This window comes from Sarcophilus harrisii, chromosome 1, assembly GCF_902635505.1.
Source record: "Sarcophilus harrisii chromosome 1, mSarHar1.11, whole genome shotgun sequence".
Classification (NCBI taxonomy): Eukaryota; Metazoa; Chordata; class Mammalia; order Dasyuromorphia; family Dasyuridae; genus Sarcophilus; species Sarcophilus harrisii.
This window is the reverse complement of record NC_045426.1, coordinates 363,286,881-363,308,110: the sequence shown is the minus strand read 5'-3', so window position 1 is coordinate 363,308,110 and position 21,230 is coordinate 363,286,881. Positions and strand designations below refer to the sequence as shown.

The following is a 21,230-nucleotide window of genomic DNA, read 5'->3' as shown; positions in this document are numbered from 1 at the left end:
GAAGTGAGTAGAACCAAAAGAACATTGTACACAGAACAAGATTATGTGATGATCAGTTCTGATGGATGTGGCTCTTTTCAACAATGTGATTCAGGCCGGTTCTAATACACTTGTGATGGAGAGAGCCAGCTGCAGCCACAAAGAGGACAATGGGGACAATGTTTGGTGGTGTCATTTTTTTCTCATCTTTTTCCTTTTTGAACTGATTTTTCTTGTGTACCATGATAATTGTGGAAATATATATATAGAAAAACTGCACATGTTTTAACATATATTGGGTTACTTTGTCTGGGGAAAGGGCAAGGGAAGGGAAGGAGAAAAATCTGAAACACAAAGTTTTGCAAGGATGAATATTAAAAACTATCTTTTCATATATTTTGAAAATGAAAAGCTATTATTAAAAAAAAAAGTACACTTCACAAGTCCCATTTGAGGAAACATTGATAAGTTTTTGTTGAACAAAAAAGATCTTAGGTTTTTAGTGAATTACGTGCTCAATTTGAGCCAGCAGCGAGATAGAAAACTTATTCAATCTTCAACTCTACTATTATGCATCCTTTACTCTCAAAGAGGACTAATAACATCAGGAAGATGTCATGACTTGCAAGTGAATTGGATCTAAGTGAGGCAGGGCTGTGCAAAGTCACCAGCCTTGTTATCTCCGACAGAGCCATCTGGATCCAGTGGCAAAACATATACCAGGATGCGTGGGGATGGCCAGGGACACAGTGGGAGACCCTAGCCTACACTGCTAAAGGACTTAGTAAGCAGAACAGGGAGGGAATGTTGCCCTGATCTGTGTCCTGGTGATTCCACATCTGAAGTATTCTATTAAGTTCAAAGAGCTCCCTACATTTTAAGGACATTGACAAGGTAGCCAGGATGGCGAAGATCCTGTGTTTATCATTTGAAGAAACTGGGCATTTTTAGCCCTGAAAAAAAAAATTTGGGGGTGAGATTGGGAAATATCTTCTTATATTTGAAGGTCTGTATTTGAAAAATTTAACCCAAATTAAAAATCAGATATTGTCATCCTTCCAATTGATTCATAGGGTAAATTCAGGTACCTTTTCCCTCCAACTCATGAAATCATTATTCCACAAATCACCTTAGTTTGTCATAAAACAGGGGATTCCCATAAGTTTGGCTTACACTTCCAAGCCAATTCCAATTCCACTTCCACTCTAGATACCTGATTGGCAAGGAGCTCGTAAAAGGTCTGTTGTGGATATTTTTGTACTTTATCTGAGGGTCAAGAACTGTATCCCTCCCTTTTGGAGGACTCATCAACCCACTCTACCATGGGGGTAGATTCCCCCATTGGTATTGACCCAAATTTTTATGTCCCACCTCCCTCTAGTCCTTCAACAAGCCCAGTCTGGGGCTCATGATCCACCTCAATCCCAATCAATGAAACAGAAGCTGGTGCACAACATCAAGTCAAGTGTACATTTTAAAAATTGTTTAATGGAACATAAACTCCTTTAGAAAAACATTCAGCTAGGTGATAACACCCATAGAAAAAACACCAATCTTGTGTTTATCTTTTTTTAATTTGGCATTTGTTATTTGCATTTATATTAAAGCAAAGTGCATCTTTCTTTATTTTTCTTGTTTATACACATTGCACAATACATAAATAATGATGCTTATAAAACGTCTTTGTATTTACAAGTAATAATATATTTATATATAACATAAAATACATTTTTTTTCTTTAATAAATCTCAGTTTTTTTCAGGAGTCCTTTCTCTCTCACCAAGCACTACAATGCTAAAGTTCCAATGAGAATGCTTCTCTTGTTCATTTAAACCTTTGTAGTTAGAAAAATAGCTTATGTTAAGGTCTAAACATGCTCATTGAGCTAAGAACAGTGTAAAAGTATCATACAAGTGTATGAGTTGTAGAAGAAATGAAAACACAGTATTCTGGGACACAAGTGGTACCTTGATAACCGGCTTTGGGTTAAGATGGACCTTTGAGGGGTAGTGAAAGGGAAAGGAAGGAAGGGGGTGGTGCAATAGGGGTGGGGGTGGGGCTTAGTTTCCATTCCATTCCTTCCCACTTAGGGAACTTCTCTTGCCCTCTCTTCCCCAACTCACTGGTCTAAACAGTGTGGTTTTGGGGAGGAGAGAAGCTGAGTCAATTTTTTCCTGTGGTAGGAATAGTAGGTCTGGGAAAATGGGCACTTTATAAGCAATACTTCAGGGAAGTCAAACTCACAGAAAAACCAAGATGTCCAAAAAATAGGAAAAAAAGAAAAAATAATAATTATGGCAGCAATGAGGGTAGCAAAAGGTTAGGATGATGACGGTCAAAGTCTTGGTTCTTGTTCAGAATCTTCTATATTTGTTTCCAAGAGACCTGTGTGTGCGTGGGCCCTTGGCCTTCTATTCCAAGCCAATTAATAAAGGGGGAGAAGTACCTGGGGAGGGGTCAGGTCAAGGGGGTTCTATCGTGGAGGTGGCCTTATTATATGGGAACACCTGACCAACAGATAGAACCTAATAGGGCACTAACATCCCGACCCCTCAAGCATTTCCAAAGGGCTAAAGAGCTATACACATTGTCGCTGGAGGCTCCTCCTTGAGAGAAATACCCTTCCCATCTAGATCACCCCATCCCTCTCTTACCCATACAGACGGGACTTATGAAATGGCGATTTGGGACAGGGAAAGTGACTCCCCTCTATTCTCTTGTGACTCGTTGGTCATTTATACCTTTTGTTTGGTGTTGTTGGTTTTTACTCCACTTTTGAATTCTCAACTTACCAGGTAGCCCTCCCCATCTTATTTCCCTCCCCCCCCCCATAATTCTTTCCATAAGCTATTTCTCGAGAACAAAACAAACAGAAAACCATAAACAACAATTAAAAAAATAAAACAACCAAAGAGTTTACATGAAAAGCAAGCACTCAGAAGGAAAATATTAGCAGCAAAGTAGTTTTAAACATCATCTAGTCCCCTCCGTTCCTGTTGCGTTATCGATTGTTGAATATGACCTCCAACCAGCACGGGCAGCTGCTGATGAACTGCCTTGTGTAACACTGGCCCCAGCCTTTCACAAAGCTGATCTGTACGGTGAAGCCCGTCCACGGCTGCTGCATGAACTCATGGTCGTTGGGCCGCTGCAAACTGTACGCTTTCTCATAGTCAAAAGCCTTGATGGAAAAACCCGGAAACACCTTGTGCACCAACAACGTCCTGGAGTCGGGGTTATCCAGTGTGGCCGACTTGATAAAGATGGGGTAACTACTGCGGTTATACACCCAAACGCCGTCTACTTCTCGAGTCAACTGGATGCCGCAGCCAATCTTGCTGCGGACTTTCTGTACCAGCTGACTCTTGTTGTCCGAATTGAGCTGTCCGAGGCAAAAGCCATTCCCCTGAGGTAGATCATAGAAGATATCCAAGGAGGGCTCTTGGACAGAGTAGAGCCGACCCACTCTTGTTTTCTCCTCCCAATATGCTACCACGCACCAGTGTGACTGATCCCCAGGCTCCTGAAGAAGTTGGGAATCTGGAGAAGGAAGAAAAATCACAACTGTCAGAAGAGAATGACCTTCCCGAAATAAAAACATCATTTAACTGCAACTTCATCTCTATCCAAGGCCCCATTCAGGACAAGGCAACAGCATTTGCTCTTGTATTCTTTTCATGATTCAATAAGCAATTCTTGAATAATAAGTGTCTCCTTACATTGTCTTTCTGGTATAGAGAGATATAGATGTATCTAGATAGATTTAAACATATCTATCCAAATCAAGTATATGCATATACTTGATTTGTATATTTATATATATATATGTGTGTATATATATATATGTATATTTCATATTTCATGTATATGTATATATATATATATATATATATATATATATATATATATATATATATGTTTATTTGATTTAGAATGTGAACTCCCTGAGGGGTAAGAGCCAATGTTTTTGCCCTTCTTTATATCTCCATAGTCGAGCATATTATACAGCATTATGTGTGAGACAGACACACATACATACACAGAGATAGAGAGATGGGTTCCTGCCTTCAAGGAGCTTATATTTTTCATGAGATGATTTTCCTTAACAGGGAAACCCCAAGAACTTTGATATAAATGAACACATAGCTAATTCATTCACTACTTGTTATTTCTCCCTTATTTCTCCATAGTCCCTTGTGAAAGTATACTGAATCATCGAAAAGGAAGCAGCAGCAGCTCATCTAAGCAAGTCTCCATCCTTTTTTTAATGAGAACCTCCAAAAAAAGATGTCAGATCCCTAGAGAGAGAACTAGAAGCAATCATCTCTGGCAGAAACCTCCAAATGGGGAGACAAAGTTCCCCCAGGGGATTTCTAGACTGTCAGGACTGATGAGCAAAATGCAATTCAATTTTTGAAGGTCCCTATCCCTTTACAAAGTAGCATGCTAAGGCATCACTTCAGCCCATCCTGACACTGTAAGTAAGAGCCCATCATTTGGGTTCTAGACAGACACACAATGGGCACATTCTTATTTCTTCAAGAAATATACAAAACAGCTGGCTCCAAACCCAAATGTGAGCCATATAACTATGATCAGGACACAGTTCTGGTTAGATTAAGAGTGTAGTTCACAAAATTCAGCTGCAAGGGACTTTTTCTTTTATTCTAACTGAATCTCAGTCATGCATAGAACCTTAGAGATCATCCAATTTTACAAATAAAAAATTGAGAAGCTAAGTAATTTGCCCAAGCCACATGAGTAAGAAGTAGAAGAGCTAGGATATTACAATTCATCTAGTCCAATCTCCTCCCCTTACCAATAAGGGAACTAAAGCTCAGAGAGAAGAAATACCTGTTCCAAAAATCACATATAGGTAATTAGTTAATGTGAGATTGGAGGCTAAAATCCTGGTTTCCCAAAACAATCCAGTGATTGATTTAATAGGGCACACTGCCTACCTGCCTACCAGGATCCCTACCATCTAGTGGGTTCACCATCTATTTAGTCACAAGAGTTAGATGAGGATATGTGGCTCACTCAGCACCAATCCAGTCCCAGTGATAGAGAAACAACTCAAAGAAATAAATTCTATGCTATGTAGAAACCAGTATTGTTCACAAAAGACAACACTAGAACTATGCTAGAAAATGTTTTTGTTCTTTAAATTTAAATCTGGACTAATTGAGACTGAAAGATAGTATACCCTATGGTCTGAGAAGCTTGGTCTATATCTCAGGAAGAAAGTGTATGTCATAGAAATGGCCTTCAAGTCCAACAAATCTCCCCATGTAGGGAGGATGGTTGGAAGGTCCAGAAGAGCGGCATTTCAACATTCAGGTTGCTCTCCCTCCATGCTTTGCTCCTTTCCTCCACCTCCTCTAAGCTCCGCCCCATGGGCTGACATGAAGAAAGTTTCCTGGACCTCTTTATGAAAGTCACCAGTCCAGGAGTGTTTTTGGTGTTTAGGGTGCATGTTTCTTTAAATAGATGTTTGTGCACATTAAAAAGGGGGGATCGTCCGGGTGGCTACAGCTGTAATTTACCTCTCCTCCTCATGCCTGGAGCTGGAGTAATAAATGTAAGGTTCAGACAGAGAACTATAAATCTGCCTGAGCTGCAGGAATAGCTGTGGTTTTTGGCGGCAGGGTGGGGACCGGAAGTTTTGTATTTGTTAACAAAAATTGGGAAGGGGGGGGAGTGTATAGTGGGTTGGGGGGAGGGGGAAGAATGGTTTTTCCTTTAACCCTCCCTCCTCCCTATAGCCTTTTCAAGCAACTGGGGGAGAAATTAACTGATCATCAGCCAGACCAGACAGGAGGAAAAAAGGGAGTGGGTTCCGGTGCCCACCCCCACCCCCCTTGAAAAGGACTATTGCCGGCAGGGTGAGGATCGGAGTGTAGTTCAGCCCAGTCAACCTCCTTCCAACTTTTACAGACATGTTAAGACCTGGGAACTATTCAGGTCTATAAACTTAAAAAAAAAAAAAAAAAAAAAAAAGATACAGCAGCATTTAGCCTTGGATTTCAGTCCCTTATGAATAAATTGGTAACACAGCTTATATTCCAGGAGGCCTCAAAGGGACAATATGAAGGGTCCATCTGTCTATGTCCCTTTCTCTCACATTGCCCCCAACAAAGGAACAAGCACAGTAGCTGAATTCTCAGGATGGTAACTTGTTCCTGAAGAGCATCCATTGGCTGCCAAATGGGAGACTGAACATCCACCATCACTGAATTCTCACAAGTTCACTTGTGGCAGATAGTAACAGTTATAAATACTAATACTGCTAGATGCTAATTTTCCCTTGGAAACCCCAGTTCAGAAGGGGTAAGATGGGGTACTTTATGAAAGGTGAGAACATAACCTTAGAAAACCAACTCTCATGGGAACTGGGGCTTAACCATGGGAGTTCTGGAAAAGCAGAAAGGATGTGAGAGAGAATAAATTGGAGGGTGAAAATGAGGGAATCCTAAGTCTTAGGTCTGATGATTGAGAGAAGATCAGAAAAGGAATGAAGAAGTGTTTAAGAAAGAATACACAGCCAAAGTATGGGAGAAAATTATTTTTTCCTTTTGAAGGGCGAATTCTGCCTCCTTTCAGATTGTTCGTCTCAAAACCTCCCCTTTTCTGAGCCCCACAATACTTTGTTTCATATACTTCTGTCCCACTGAAACCTGGCACCAAATAAACAGCAGGGAAGTAAAAAGCCTAGAGAGAGAGAGAGAAGGGGGAAAGGCAAGGAAGGTAGAGGGGCAGGCTGAGAGGAGAGCCAGGGATCAAATTACCTCCAACCTAGTCCTGCGAAACCACCTCAAGGGAAGTTTAGGGAGTTGGGGGTGGGAGGTTAAGATGTACACCAAAAAGGAAAACCAGCTTCCATTTTAGAAAGGGGAAGGGGGCCCATAACTACATTCCACCAACAATCTGTCGGGTACTCTTTTTCTAAAGTTGTACAGGGTATAATACGCTTTCTGCCTCCCACTTAGAATGTGTGTAAGAGACAGAGAAGTCTTGCAATCTCAGACTGAATTTTCTTTGTAGACCAGCCAGTCCACCCTGCAATTTTCAGCCAGACATACCCCAGGAAAGGGAAGTTTCCCGATTATGTTAATAGCTTTAGCCCAAATAAACTGCAGAGTGTAAGTTATCTGTCTGTTAAGTATAAAGACCTTTAAAGCTAATTCCCTTATGCAAAAGAAAAAAAAAGGGGGTAGTGGGGTTATATATGTGGTATGCTTTCTTCTCACCTGTTCCCTATTAAAGTAAGTTTTTGGTAAAGAGTCTCTCCTCTGACCTCTCCCCACCCACAAGAAAAATCCAAATTAAGCAAATGGGACTTGACTATCGTATCCTGGCCTGCCCAAATGAGCTTCTCTGTAGAGCAGTTTAGCAAATCCTTATTCGTATCAGCATTGACATTTCTCCCACAGTTTACAGCTTTGGGGAAACCCAATACAGATCCTATGTAGCCAATTCCCTGTGTTTCCTCAGCTCGAATGGCATTTCCCACAATTTGCCTGATTCTCAGTCATGCTTGATAGTTGAAATAACATAGGAACAGTCCTGAAAAGCAGAATCCCAGACAAGGTGTAAGTAAAATGCTTGGCACTGTCTATAGAGAGACCCAGTTCTCCTGCAGCAGCTCTCCAAATGAGGATTTGTATATAAGTCACATCTGACGAGCAGGTTTCAAAAATCCATTCCTGGAGAAGGCAGGTTAGTAACGCAGAGTGCTAACCACTTCCATTCTACAATCTGCCTTAATACTGTTTTAGGAAGATCTGGTCAATTTGATTATTTCTTTCAACTCAGACCTCCCCCTCCCTACTACAAAAGAGGTATTATTATTATTACTGTTGCTGTGTTGTAGTTGTTTGTTTTAAAACTAAGAAAGAAAGACTGAGCTGTAAAAAGCGATCAGATGCCTGCTAACAATTTTTCATTTTACTATGGTTTAGGGAATTTTTGGAACACCACCAGGAAAATACTGAATCTGACTGAAATTCCTTTAAGGTATTTTTCCTCCCCACCCCCTATTCCTTAAAATATAAAATCCCCCTTTACAAGAAAAGGAAGAAGGGAGGAAGGGGAGAAGGCTATTTTACCTGTGTTTGCACTAGCATTAGTAACAACCACTTAATAAGTAGCAAGTCGCTTGCTACCACTTACAAAGAGTTATTTAATTGCCCTGGTCATGAATGAACAGACCTTTATAGAAGACCAAAAGTTCATGAATGAATCTCACTTGGGGGCTTTTCAATGACATGGGGTGATCAGACCTCAAGGCCACATTTTAGGCAAGGGAGGAGTTTTTCCTTTTTGTCTGATGGTATAAGGAGGGGAAGAGGGGAAGAGCATGAGGCTAGAAAAGGAGCCCCCATCCCACTCCCATCAATACCACCACCACACTTTCAGAGGGGCCACTGGGATAGAAACTGGGATGTTGGGCAGGAAAATCCTCAGTGTCCAGCCAAGGCTTTCTCTCATATTGCCAAAGCATGGGGGCATGGGAAAAGGCTGTGGAGAGGAAAGAGTGGGTTCACAGAACTGTCACCCCTCATTCTCTATATATGCTCCTCAAGGGCAACAAATGCTGACTGGGTTATAACTTTTTAATGTGCCATTGTTCCCTTTGGCACTTTCTTAGAATATTAAGAAGCATAAAATAAAATAAATAAGGTTACAAAGCAAACAGTTATATTAAAATATATGTTTTGCTTGACTAAATTTATGTGATAGAGGGGCTGTTTTTTTTTTTCTTTATGTGATGGAAGATAGGATGATGGATAAAAATGGATGCTTAAAAAATTTTTAGGAAGGCATTCATAAACTGTCTCCCACAGATTATCCATGAAATCTCTATATTAAGAACTCCTGCTTTAGAAAGGCGTAAATTGTATGTAATCTTGGGAGGGGAAGATAAAATAATACCTAAGACTGGTGAGGGGAGAAATGAGGAATGTGTGAAAGTGAGAGAACCACCAAATTGCTTTTGAGACAAAGTATGTAAAACTCCTGAAAAGTTTAAGTCAACAAGACTCCCTTATTATAAGGAGGACTGCCATTTTTCTTTAGAAGTCCTATTCACCCTAAAGGGTACAGAAGGTTAAAGAGGAAACATTTAGGAAGGAAGATTAACTATAAGAGTCAGAGTAGACCCCAACCCTCACCCCAATTTGCCAATTAGTGTATAAAAGCATGAAAGAAAGCTTCAAGTCCACAGTCCTGCAAGTTGATGCCCAAACACAGAAGCTCCAGGGTTTCCCAAACTATACGTACACAGGAATAATTTAAATCCAATACTATTCTGCCCTTACTTTAACACTCACACCAAATACAAAATATTAAACCCAAAAAAATTAGTATCTCCTCCCTTCCAAAAAGTTATCTAACATAATCTAGGAATGAGATGTTATGTTTCATCCAAAAAAAATCCACTAATCTATTCATCCAACCAACTAAAAACATTTAGAATGCTTTACTTTTAAATTTTTACTCAAAACCACTATGGAATTAAATGCAGTGGGAAATATACAAGTGATGCAACAAGGTTCCTTTCTTCAGGAAGCTTCCAGTCGGGTAGACAAGTGCATACAGATTATACTATACCAAGAAAGAATGTGAGAAGTTTACCAGTGAGGAATTTGAGGGGAGTTGGAAGCGTGTGGGAATGGAAAGAACATAGGATTTGAATTCAGGGAATTTGACTTTAAATTCTAATTCTGAAATGTTACTTCTACTCTCAGCTGCACATAGCCATAAAATGATCATTTGGCCAAGATGAAATGTAAGGGTCCCATTATCCTGCATTTAGAATTGCCAACTTCCAAAGAGTGATAATAATTCCTTTTTTCATAGCACTTCAAAAGGCTTGCAAAATTTCCCCTCTCATAATAATCCTTTAAAATAGATATTCATATTCCATGATTGATTGAGGCCCTGAAGAGAAATGACTTGTCACACCAGGTCACCCAATTAGTAACTATCAGAACAGGCTTCAAATCCAGGTCCTCTCCAAAAGATAAGTTTATATAAAATAAACTCAATGCTAAAATTAGCCTAAATGTAACAAAGATCTTTTAGAGCTCAGAAGTTACTTTTGATCTTGCTGTATTCTAGTTAAGAGTCATCATCACCATTATCACCATATTTTAGTATTACTGATTGCATGAGGGGAGAAAGCAAGCCCTGGATATTCTTATATGGAATCCTAGAAGAGAGATCATAGAGCTCAATTCTCTTTTTCTCTTACAAAAGCAAAATCTGAGGTCCAAAGCAGGTTAAGTTTATAAGAATGTCAGTTTATACTATAAAAGTTCAATCCAAGTAAGCATAATTTTTGAAATTTGTTGAAGAAAACAAAATAGAGCTACTTGGGACCTTTCCTGGAGCTAAACCGGAATCAGTCCAATCTCTACTCACTCTGTACTTCTCAATGATCATTGGTGTTTGGAAGTGATTTCCCTGGAGTGTCTCCAAGATCCTCAAATCACCAGTTTCTATGATACTTATTAGTATACTCTCCTTATCAAGACTGGAAAGTAGATTCCTGTTTTATATATATATATATTCCAAGAAAATGAACTGGAAAAATCTTTCTTCCCGTGCCTCTTTGTATGTCCCCATAATGCTTACCAGAGAACTAACTGGGTGAACAGATAGTGCTTAATATTTGAGGCTTTTAAATTTGACAGCCCAATGCAATAATCCAACCTTGGACTAGCCTTCATTTACTTGTTTTCTTTGCCAAGAACAGGGTCAATAGAAATGCTTCTGGCCTTTCCCTCCTAGGCCCCCCGTTAACCTTGAAGGAAGGGACTACTCAGGACAGGTAATAAAAGGTTAATTAACTTGACCAAGATCTGATACTATAATAGCTTGTGACTTGGGGAAAGCCAATTTCCATTTCTGGGACTCAAGTTTTCTGGTCTATAAACTAAAGGAATTTGTCTAGATGATCTCTAAGACTTCCCCTTCCTTCCTGCATTAACATTATTATTGTATTCTAATTTGTGCTAGATTTGTAATAAAGAATGTTGATTTCATTTATTTTACTACCTTGGCAAAAGGGAGGGGAGGAAAGAAAGGTTATATTTAACTAGCTATTTTAAAAAGTTATCAGAGGTAGTAGAGTTCTTGCAATTATTTACTAAAGAAAAGGTGAAAGAGGGACTAAAAATGGATGAATAGCCACCAGGAAAGCTAGACATGTGGCTTTACTGTATCTTAGCATAAAACAAAAAACAAAAATAAAAAACTGTTACAAACATGCTTCTCTTCCTTGTCATTCATTATTCCAAGGGAGGATCCTAAGAGGAATTCCTTTCTCCCAAGTCATTACATCCCCCTCAACATTTCTCTCTATCAAATCATCCTTTTCATTTGCATTCTTTCACCCCAAAACTTTCATAAGCACAGCCTGAGTAGCTAGCAATGAAATCTAAGCTTTTGCCAGCAAGATTAATTCATAAATGTGACATTACAGCTAAATGTGATGATTAATCAATTACAAGAGCTAACAATTGCCTTGTTTTCCCCCACTCCTCAAAACTTCTTAGATGTTCAGCTCAAGGCTAAAGTCCTATAACCACCAAATCAAACCTTTTTCGCCCCCCCCCCCCCAAAAACCCAATATAAAAAACAGTGCTTTATAGTCAAAGAATACAATTTAGAGGGGGGAGGGGCACAAATCAAAACCGCCTGTCTGTCTCCAGTGGTTGGGCTGACTCCTGCTTCCTCTGTCCCAGCATTCAGCCCTCATCAGCCATGCAAATTATAGAGTGTACTGGCTGCTGTCTGAAGGCCGAATTCTGACTTAGCTCAGAGAAAGCCTTAAAGGAAGGGTGGGGACTCCAAAGTCAGCCAAATCCATTCATAATATTTACAGTAAATGGGCCTCTCTGGCTGTTGTTTTGTATGCATCCAGCTTAATTATTTTTTGAAGTCTGAATTTCAAGAATCTTCTCTGTCCTACCAAAGCCTCAACTTTTTTACCTATCCCCGTCTTCCCCCCTCCCCAAACTAGAGAAATATCTCAGACCCCTTCAGAAAAGAGAGCTCCACCTTTACACATCCCCTCCTCACTCCCTTCCCTCTCTGGATGTGCACTGCATTTACTTATCTGGCTTTCTGAAGTGGATATAGTCTTGGCTCCCTATCTCTTCCTCTCCTCCCAAGAAAATAACAACCCCACACTGTAGAGATAAGTTCACAGAAAGCCAAAGCCTTCTTGATTCTGTCTTCCAAGCCAGACATTCTCCTTCCCCCCACTTACCCACTCACCCAGTATCTTTTAGTTCCCATTTCACTGTGGGAACAACTCTCTAGTTCCCATTCCACTGTTCTTGCTAAATAATAGAATACTAAATTTTATAACTGTCTCAAAATCTATTTCCAAATGCACTCCAAATAACAACAAAATCCCAATACTTCTAGATGTAAGTCTTTCTCTTCTCTTTTGAAAAAACTGACAACTTACAGGTATGCTGACTACACAGAAAGTCTTGTAAAAATTCTCAATAAAAATTGAGGCATAAAAGACCAGTATTCCAAGGAGACAGAAGTCCAAGAGCACCGGACAATTTTTTCCTACATACCTAAATGCTTTCCATATAGCTGTTCTTTCGATGTGGGTTTTTAATAAAGCTCTGCACTGCACTGACCTATAGTACTCTGAAAGTTATTACAAGTCCAAAAAATAGACAGTGCCCCCCCCCCCCCCCCCCCCATCCCCTACGCTCCTGAAAAGAGCACGGCTCCAGTTCAATACTATTTTTTCTAGAGGATAGGGAAACCATTTGAAGACGTGGAAAAATACAGTGAGAAACAAAAGTCCTTTTCATCTCTACCCTCCCCCGGCTCCTCTTGTTCCCTAACAATTATGAAAACTGTTTGGATGGGATGGCATTTTGAACATTTACTGCATTCCAGCCAATAAATTCCATTCCTGAATCTGATGGAAAAGGCGGTCCGGCGGACCCCCTCCTCCTTTCCTTTCCCTCTCTCTCACTCTCTCTTCTTTTTCTCCCCTCCTCCCTCCCTCCCTCTTTTCCTCCTTCCCTCTTTTCCTCCTTCCTTCCTCCCTCCCTCCCTCCCTCCCTCCTCCCTCTGCTCACTCCCTGCTTTCATTCCTTCTGTCTTTCTTTACAACCTAATACCCTGTCGACTGGAGGCCAGGGCTGTACTTACAGGGAAAAACAACAGAACGCCAGACTGGAGACAGTATGCAGACTGAGAAAGTTAATCATTACTTCTGTCTGCCTTCATAATCTAATCACTTCTATTCCTAAACTCAAGCTGTCCAGCTAGTTGGGCCCTCCCACCCTCCACCCCCAAAAGCACCCATGACCTCTTAGGACCAGACTCCCTCTACACACTCCCACTCCCCCAGTCCCAAATGCCCATGACCCCAAATGAATGACAAATGAACTAATACCAGGATTAGGGGATCAGGTCACACACACACACACACACACACACACACACACACACGTGTTCCCCCAGGCCACCAGAGTCCACCTGTTCTGGTTTACTGTGCTCCCATGTCCCAATATCTCAAGGGAAAAAAAAAAATCCAAGCCTGGGAGCTGGGGCTAATTGTACACGTGGATTTCATGTTTCTGCAGAGAAACACTATTCCTCTTTCTAAATACATAGCTACTATTTGCTGCTCTATGTCAGTTGTTTCACTCATCCTGCCATAGATAAAACCTCAATTCAGTGAGTCCTCAAAACCATCTCAAATTCAATTCAGTCTGAGATTAAACTTTGTCTGGCATTCCAAATCTGTATGGACATGTGGACACATCCACTAACTTTGGAAATCAAGTCACACACACATTATTACTCTCTGATGAGCCAAGTTTCCCCAGAAGGCTGTATTTCTTCTGCCTAAGGACTCCCAACTCTTAATGAACTTTGTACAAAATTTCTGTCAGTTCAAGATATCCTCAGAAACTCAATAATCCTCTTCCCCAATGTTACAGATTCAAAAGAGCTAGTCCTGCAACCAAGTTTTACAAATGAGCAAATCCAGCCAGGATTTCAAGAGTCTTCAAGGGTCACACATTTGGTTCTATCAATTTGTACCTCTGCTTTCCCCCTTCAAAAGACCCCCCCAGAAACCCATAATCAGAAGGAAAGGAGTAGTCTTTGTGATTTGAACATAAATGTTAATGTAATTCCTATTTCCACCATGGGGCAAATTCTCTGGATTTCTTAGTTAAGATTATGGGCTGCAAAGAATCTTCCACTGACTTCCCATGATTCTCTTCCATAGATAGATGGCTCAAATTATTTACAGATTATAAAGACTTTCACCTCTTGGTGATGCTGTATAGTACCTAGAACTAAACAGCATCAAGTTATTGCTGTTTTCAGAGTTCCATGGGGACTGGGGGCTTTGCTTTGAAAAATGTCCTTGACCAACCCCCATTTTTAAGGAGCTCTTTTCTGGGTGATTTCAATGATCTAATAATGGGAGGAGAGGAGAGCCAAGTTAAATCACTGGAAAGGAGCTGAATTATTTTGTTTTTAACTCTTACATGAACACACAAAGTACACTTAACCTTTATCATCAACATGTGAAATGGCAGGATTAAGCAATATAAAAGAATGATGTGATTTCAAGTTGAGGGTACAGGTTCAAGTGTCTAATCACCTGTATTATCTTTCTGAGCCAGTTTTCTCAGTTATAGAGAAAAGGGAGGTGACTCCTCTTTAGTTCCTTCCAGCTCTAAATCTGAGATCCTAATCACGAAGTCACCAGGAAGCCACAGGCCTCAATGTCTGAGATGCACTGAAAAAGAAATTCTCAGCTAAGAAACTACCACACAGAATTGGGTTGGAATCTTCCCGCTCACTCCTAAGTGTCTTTGCCTTCCTTATGAGAATTCTGGAGGGTTACTGGCTGAGTACTCACTGCCTGTCATAGAATAAGAACTCAGGGATCTATTAAGGCATTTGTAAAAGGACAGCAGGAGGTGGACACAAAATTGTGTCCTTGCTGTCTTTTTGTCTGGAACAAACAGGTGGGAATCCTTACGGGTTTGGTAGTAACTTCCAAAAAAAGGTTCTCATCATGGAGACTCATAAATCTTAAAGCAAATTTCATCACCTAAGAGGACTCCAATCAGAGTTGAACACATGGACTCCCCAGTTCTTTTCCCTCATGTCTGCACTATCGAGGCATTAAATAATTCTGTTCCAGATGTTAATGAATATCTAACTATGCCCCATGACCACTACTGGGCTGTACATTTACTAGGATGGGGCTTAGTTTATCATGGTTCCTCACAAATTCAGCATTTGGGACTAATTCTTTTAAAAATAAATTATACTTATTTACGGTCACCTGATAATCAACAACTGAGAGACAGAAAGAATGAAGAGGCAGAAATTTCTGGTGTATCTCTATCTACCCATCCCTTAGATACTAAATAACACTAAGATATGTTAATGGCCCCCTCAGTTCAAGGCAGAGAACCTAGAGTTTATACAACTCCATTTCCCCACAATCTGATTAAGAGACCCGTTTGTGCTGGACTTGCAGAGGGACCCAACATTCCCCTTCTGCTGCATGGTCCTTCCTTGTATTAAAACCCTAAATGCCCTCCCAGATTTATCATTTTCAGGTTAGGGAAACTAAATCATTGTACTCTCATGCTCTTCTTCCAAATGCTGCACAAAAGCACATCCTAAACCTTAATGGCAAATGGCACTTGTCCCACTGTCCCTTTCCTTGCCAGTCTCAACTTCCTTGGGGCCACCCAATACCAGTTTTCAGACCAAACCATGGCATGGGCCAATGCTAACAAAAAAGCTGGCACCAGAGGCCTATTTCCTCCCATTAATTCTCACTTCATCTCCTTAAAACCCTAAATGCCATGTTTCCTTGTGCCTTTCAACTTCATCAGGAAGCCTACTGACTTCTGCCACTCACCTAGGAACTAGAGCAGACAGGGACCTTGGAGCTAACCCTCTTATCTAACAAAGAAATTTGAGAGACAGGGACAGGAAGTGGTTTGCTCAAACTCACAGGAAGTAACAGGAACCAGAATTTGAACCCAAACAAATGGATCCCCTTACTGACAAGTGACAACACAGACTTACCAACTGTGGGACCTCAAGTCCCTCAAATCTCTCCCAAACAACTTCTTCCCTTCTATGTGAGGGTTAATAAAAGCACCTACCTCTCAAGATTGTTATGGGGATCAAACAAGATAACAGATGCAATGCAAACATTTTGCAAACTTTAAAGTCCCGATAGAAATGTTAGCTATTATTATAGAAAGCAATGACTGCCTACAGACTGCTAAGTACTCTTCCCACAAATACCCCAGGAGATGTTCAGCAATGCTTTTATGTACAGATACCTTAAGGTTCTCAGTGGGCTGTGCAAATAAAAAAGCAAGGGATCCCAAAGCTGACCATAAGTTTAGGGACTGCTCTATGCATGAGAATAAAGAGACTCCGAGAAACCATCAAAGTAGAAACAACTGGGTTCTCACACCCAGTGATGTGTAAATTGTTCCTCTCTTCATCACTCATCTAATGGTGAAGACTCGGTTAACTGCAAATAGACTCCTACTATTAGGCTTTTAGGGGCTCCCCAAAGCCTTAGTGCACCCCCCTCATTCACTCCCCCAGGGAACATTACTAGGGAAATTCTGCAACCCTCAAGGTTCCTCTTCCCCTGCACCCCAGCTCTACTTGGAGCCCTGGAAAGACTCTTAGGAAACATCAAGGAAACACTGGGAAAAACAGAAGTTAGCAGGAAAGAGCAATGTTTTAAAAAAAAAAAAAAAAAAAAAATGCAAAACACAGAGAACCCTGCACCGAAGACAACTTGGAGGTGAAAAGGGTAAGGGCACGAGTGCAAACTCTTACCTCCCTTCCTCCCCCCCAATCATTTTTGCAAGTTAAAACCAAGATAATGACACTGGGTGGGGGACCAATTTTGAGGGCTGAGCAGCCAAACCAAAATTAGCTCCCAGCCAAGAGCTGGCTTGGCTTCACCATTGGGGAAGGAAGCTGGAAAAGTCATGAAAGATTCTTTAGTAAACTAAGAAATAAGGCTGCAGGAACGTTTCAACTGAAGGTGACCCTTCTAGGAAAATATTTTTTAAAATAATAAAAATAACATAAAGTCCTCAAACAGCCTCTTTCTTAAAGAAAATGACCTGAAAGTTCTCGTGGGAGTGAAGGGGAGGGGGAGAGGGAAACAGAAAGCCTTGCTTTCTCTCTGAGACTACCTTTCTCGAATAGCTGCCTTTTTTTAAGGTCTTTTCTCATAAAAGGAATGATGCAATTTCCTGTCTTGTCCCAATGTTTCCTGTTAACTTACAAGGTGAAAGTTATCACCCTATATTAAAACACTGTCCTAAATGCAACAGAAAGTCCCTTTTTCCACCTATGTCCCCAGGACAGATAGCACCCCCTCTCCATCTCCAAGGAGGTTTGAGACCATTTGTTAGATCTCTAACAAGGAGATGGTTTAAAAAACACCCATTCCCGTTTATACCAGACAAATATGTAGCATGGGGGGAAAGTCTCTACTCCTAATTACTAATCACTGTCTCAGGAATATTCTGCCACTGGCTCAGGTACTCCCAATGGAAAAACAGAATAGGTTAGAAGTGGGAGAGTAACCCAAGATTTAGGTAGAAATGAAGTGGCCAAAAAGGCTTTTTTTTTTTTTTTTTTGTGGTAACTTCTTTGTTCTGTTAACTAAATGAGAGCTGTGCCTCAGTTGTTAATTGTATCTTCAAGCTGAAAATAAGCTAGAAAAGGAAGCTACTTGTGACAGTAGGCAGGCAGCCCAACTGCTGTGTTGGTCCTTCAATTCGGAAAGGAGAAAGGGAAAGATGGCCCTGCCAGCGATGACTTCTTAGCAGCCTGTTACAGCAATAGTATTCACCGGGCCAACACAGGCCACAAGGTAAGAAGGCTACAGCAGGGACCAGAGGTTCCGCTTCTAGAGCTCTGAACCCTGGGCCCTTGATCTGTCCAAAATAGGAGGAGGAGTCGATATCACCCAATTTGAGGATCCCGACTCTGGGACTTTTGAAGATAACCCTTCTATTAACCTTAGTTAATGGTCAATGGAGGGCCATCGTCATTGCAGCATGGGCTGGGACAGCAGTGACCTTAAAACCCAGACCGGGCAGAGCTGGGGGCAGGGGGAAAATGTGGAGAAATCCATAAGAGAACAGAACAAAATCTGGTGAACTTCCTCTGGCAAAAAAGTTGGGTTAGAAAAATAAATCCAAGAGAACTTTCCTACTTCTAATGTCTGCTTTGCATATATCCAAAATCCCCTAAGAACACACAACCATCCTGCTCCTGCATTAAAAAGCCTCTCTAAGGAAAATCCAACAAAGAAATCATTTTATGTCTTCCTCACCTCACCCCTCCCCCAAAAGGGCAGGTTAATGAATCTCCTTTGAAAGACTATTGCTGTTCCCGGTGTCTCCACTGAGGTTAAATGATCATATTTGCTGATTTTTAAAAAAGAATTATTCCAGCATAAAAACACTACCCAAAACCCCACCCATCCCAGTGTTTCCATTTTCCTTCTTCCCCCCTTCCCCAACGGTGCTGGTGAATTCTGGGATTCTGGCTGTTTTCAGAGACTGCTCTTTAAGAAGCCCACCCTGCCTCCGAAAGAACTCTGCCAAGAAAAAGGCCTGTGAGGAGGAGGAGGAGTTAGAATGAAGTGTCAGAGGCCAAAAGCTACACAGAAACCTGGCTCTAGCCCAGTAGCTCCCCCACTTCACTGGCCTGGCTACATTCTGCCTTAGTCAGATGATGTGTGAGGAGAACTCTGATGCTCTAGTCTGGCCCAGCAGCTGGGTCTGCTCTAGACTCTTCACATGCTGTCATATGGCTGTTAACCCCTGAAAGTCCTCTCCTTCTAAAGAGACAACAAGGGGGTAGGCTAATAGGCAAGCCCATGCTAGGAGAAAGAGCCAAACACAACCTCTGCTTCAATAGGCCAACAAAGAAAAAGACCCAACAGTGTCACCACTTGCCTGATTTTCTTTCTCTGTTCAAAGCAAAGGTCTGGCTTATAGAACTTCTAAGGTCTTTTCAGTTCTAAAATTATGAGCAGAACCCTCAAATGCCCTCAATTCAGTTATTCTCACCTTAAAAGTCAATCTATATATACAATTTATTCTCAGTAAATCACAATCCACTGGTTGGTGTCCACAAAAATGTACAACTGTGATAAAGAACTGGTTGAATCTCAGTTGACTCCATGCCAAATTATATTTTTACAGTTTAAAAATTTCCTGTGACTCCTGTGAGGTGTTAGAGTGAAAGAAAACAGAAATGGACCCAAGATATAAAGTAGGACTCTCAAACAATCCTTCTCACTAAGAATTTCTGAGCCCCAGCTTCCTGGTGTTAACAAAACCATGACAGAAAGCACCTTCCTTGTGAACTACTTTCATTTCTATGTAGTTTCTCATATTGATATTGAAATATTCATATGCATGAATATATATGTACACATAGGTATATTTTCAAAAATATACACACACATGGGGGCGGGGTGTATTTATCTACCTGAAAGGTACTTCTCTTGAGTTGACACAAATACTAGTATGCCTCAAAGGCATAATGACATATTCCTGTCATGTATCCTGTTGATGAAATGCCGGTCAGCCAGACTTTGGAACTTTTCTTCCAAAAGATGAATCAAAGGGAAATGTACATATTCCATTAAAGAAGTCAGGATATTGCCTCGAATGTGAGAAAACCTGATTGCAGAAGTCCTCAACACAACCCACTAATGATACCTATCCATAAAATTCTAGATCTACACCTTTTATAATATATCTCCCTTAAAAATTCATCAGGAACCTGTCATCCAGGTAACACAGATCTCAGTCTTTATAAATTTAATAAGATGATACCTAAGCAGAAACAAAAGTTATTGGTTGCTATCCAGCTTCAGAAGCTTGGAGATTTGAATAGGGGCCATACCACCTCCCAAATATTCTTTAAGTTGAACTGAGAAAATATACCTAGAACCATCCCCAGATCAAAGGACAGTAAATAATTGCTTGTACTTGTATATCACTTGAAAGGTTTACAAAAAGTGCTTTCTTCCTAACATGCCCATCCACAGAGACAGGCTAACTTAATGTTAGCAGGTCCCTTCTGACACAGGTGGATGCAGACAAGTCTATTTTGAACATTGTTCCTTAATTAAGCAGTGATTCAAGTGAGGGCTCCCAGAGAAAAGACTTTTCATTCCCTGATCGTGGAATTTAATGAAACTGCTTCCTGTGGTCTCTGGGCCCTCCCTCATAAGATGAGGCTTCTATAGCCGAGCCAAACGTCTAACTTTCCCAATGAATAAGGAGAATGTTCTCTGGAGTTTCCTGACTTTTTGAAAGATGACCCATCCCCACTGAGATGCGACCTACCTATACATATTAGCTAAAGCAGATTTCAGGACTAAAATCCCACTCCCCTTTCCTAAAAAAAAAAAAAAAAAATCCCTTTAAAATTTAAGAATCTTAGAAGAGAAACAGACCTTTCTAACAATCTACTCATCCCATTCTCAGAGGAGAATCTTTTTTGTGAGGGCCAAGTGTCACGTTTGCATCTCTCCTGCATAAGTTGAGCAATATTTCTGTCAAAAAGATCTGTCAAAAATAAAGACCAACTTCCAGAATGGATGAATAAATTAAAAAAGTAGGGGAGGGGGGCTTTCTCCCCACTAGTAACTATTTCTGCAATCATGGGTTTGCTGATGACTATAATTTGGGAAATGAAAGGAAAAAAACCTCATGGTGAGAGAGAAGGAGAGGATTTTCTTTTGAGGAATCTCAAGATAATGATTATTTTCTAAGAAAGGCATCATGAGGGCTGAACTGAACTGAATGAGGCTCCATGTGTAGGAAGGACCTTAGTAATAAATGCTATTAAAGTTATCTGGATATTTGAAATACATCAGACAAGAGCCCTTCCTTTTGAGCATTACCTTTTTAAAGTGTCACATCTATACAGAATGAAATGGCAAGAGCATTGACTGGCAGGTCAACGTGGGCATGGGACTGCTCCTTTGTAAAGACCTCCCAAAGGCATTTCATTTTCACATTCAGCTCTCCGCACCCACCCAACCCCCCCTTCTTCTTCTTCTTCTCCTTCTTCCTTTGCCAAAAGAATCAAGGCCCTGGCTCCGGCCTCTCCGACCTTCCTCCCACCCTGAACTGAGCCCCATTCATTAAGCCTGC

General features: G+C 40.8%; 1 protein-coding gene across 2 annotated transcripts in view; it reads right to left on the bottom strand.

Moving 5' to 3' along the window:
- Positions 1–1,440: 1,440 nt before the first annotated feature.
- The window catches only part of SMAD7 (SMAD family member 7), a 33,485-nt gene continuing 13,695 nt past the window's right edge, over positions 1,441–21,230 (bottom strand). For both annotated transcript variants that reach the window (XM_003759533.4, XM_023495858.2), the window contains exon 4: positions 1,441–3,519. In XM_003759533.4, coding sequence (XP_003759581.1) covers positions 2,981–3,519 — 539 coding nt within the window. In that variant the 3' untranslated portion in view covers positions 1,441–2,980. The remainder of the gene's footprint in view (positions 3,520–21,230) is intronic.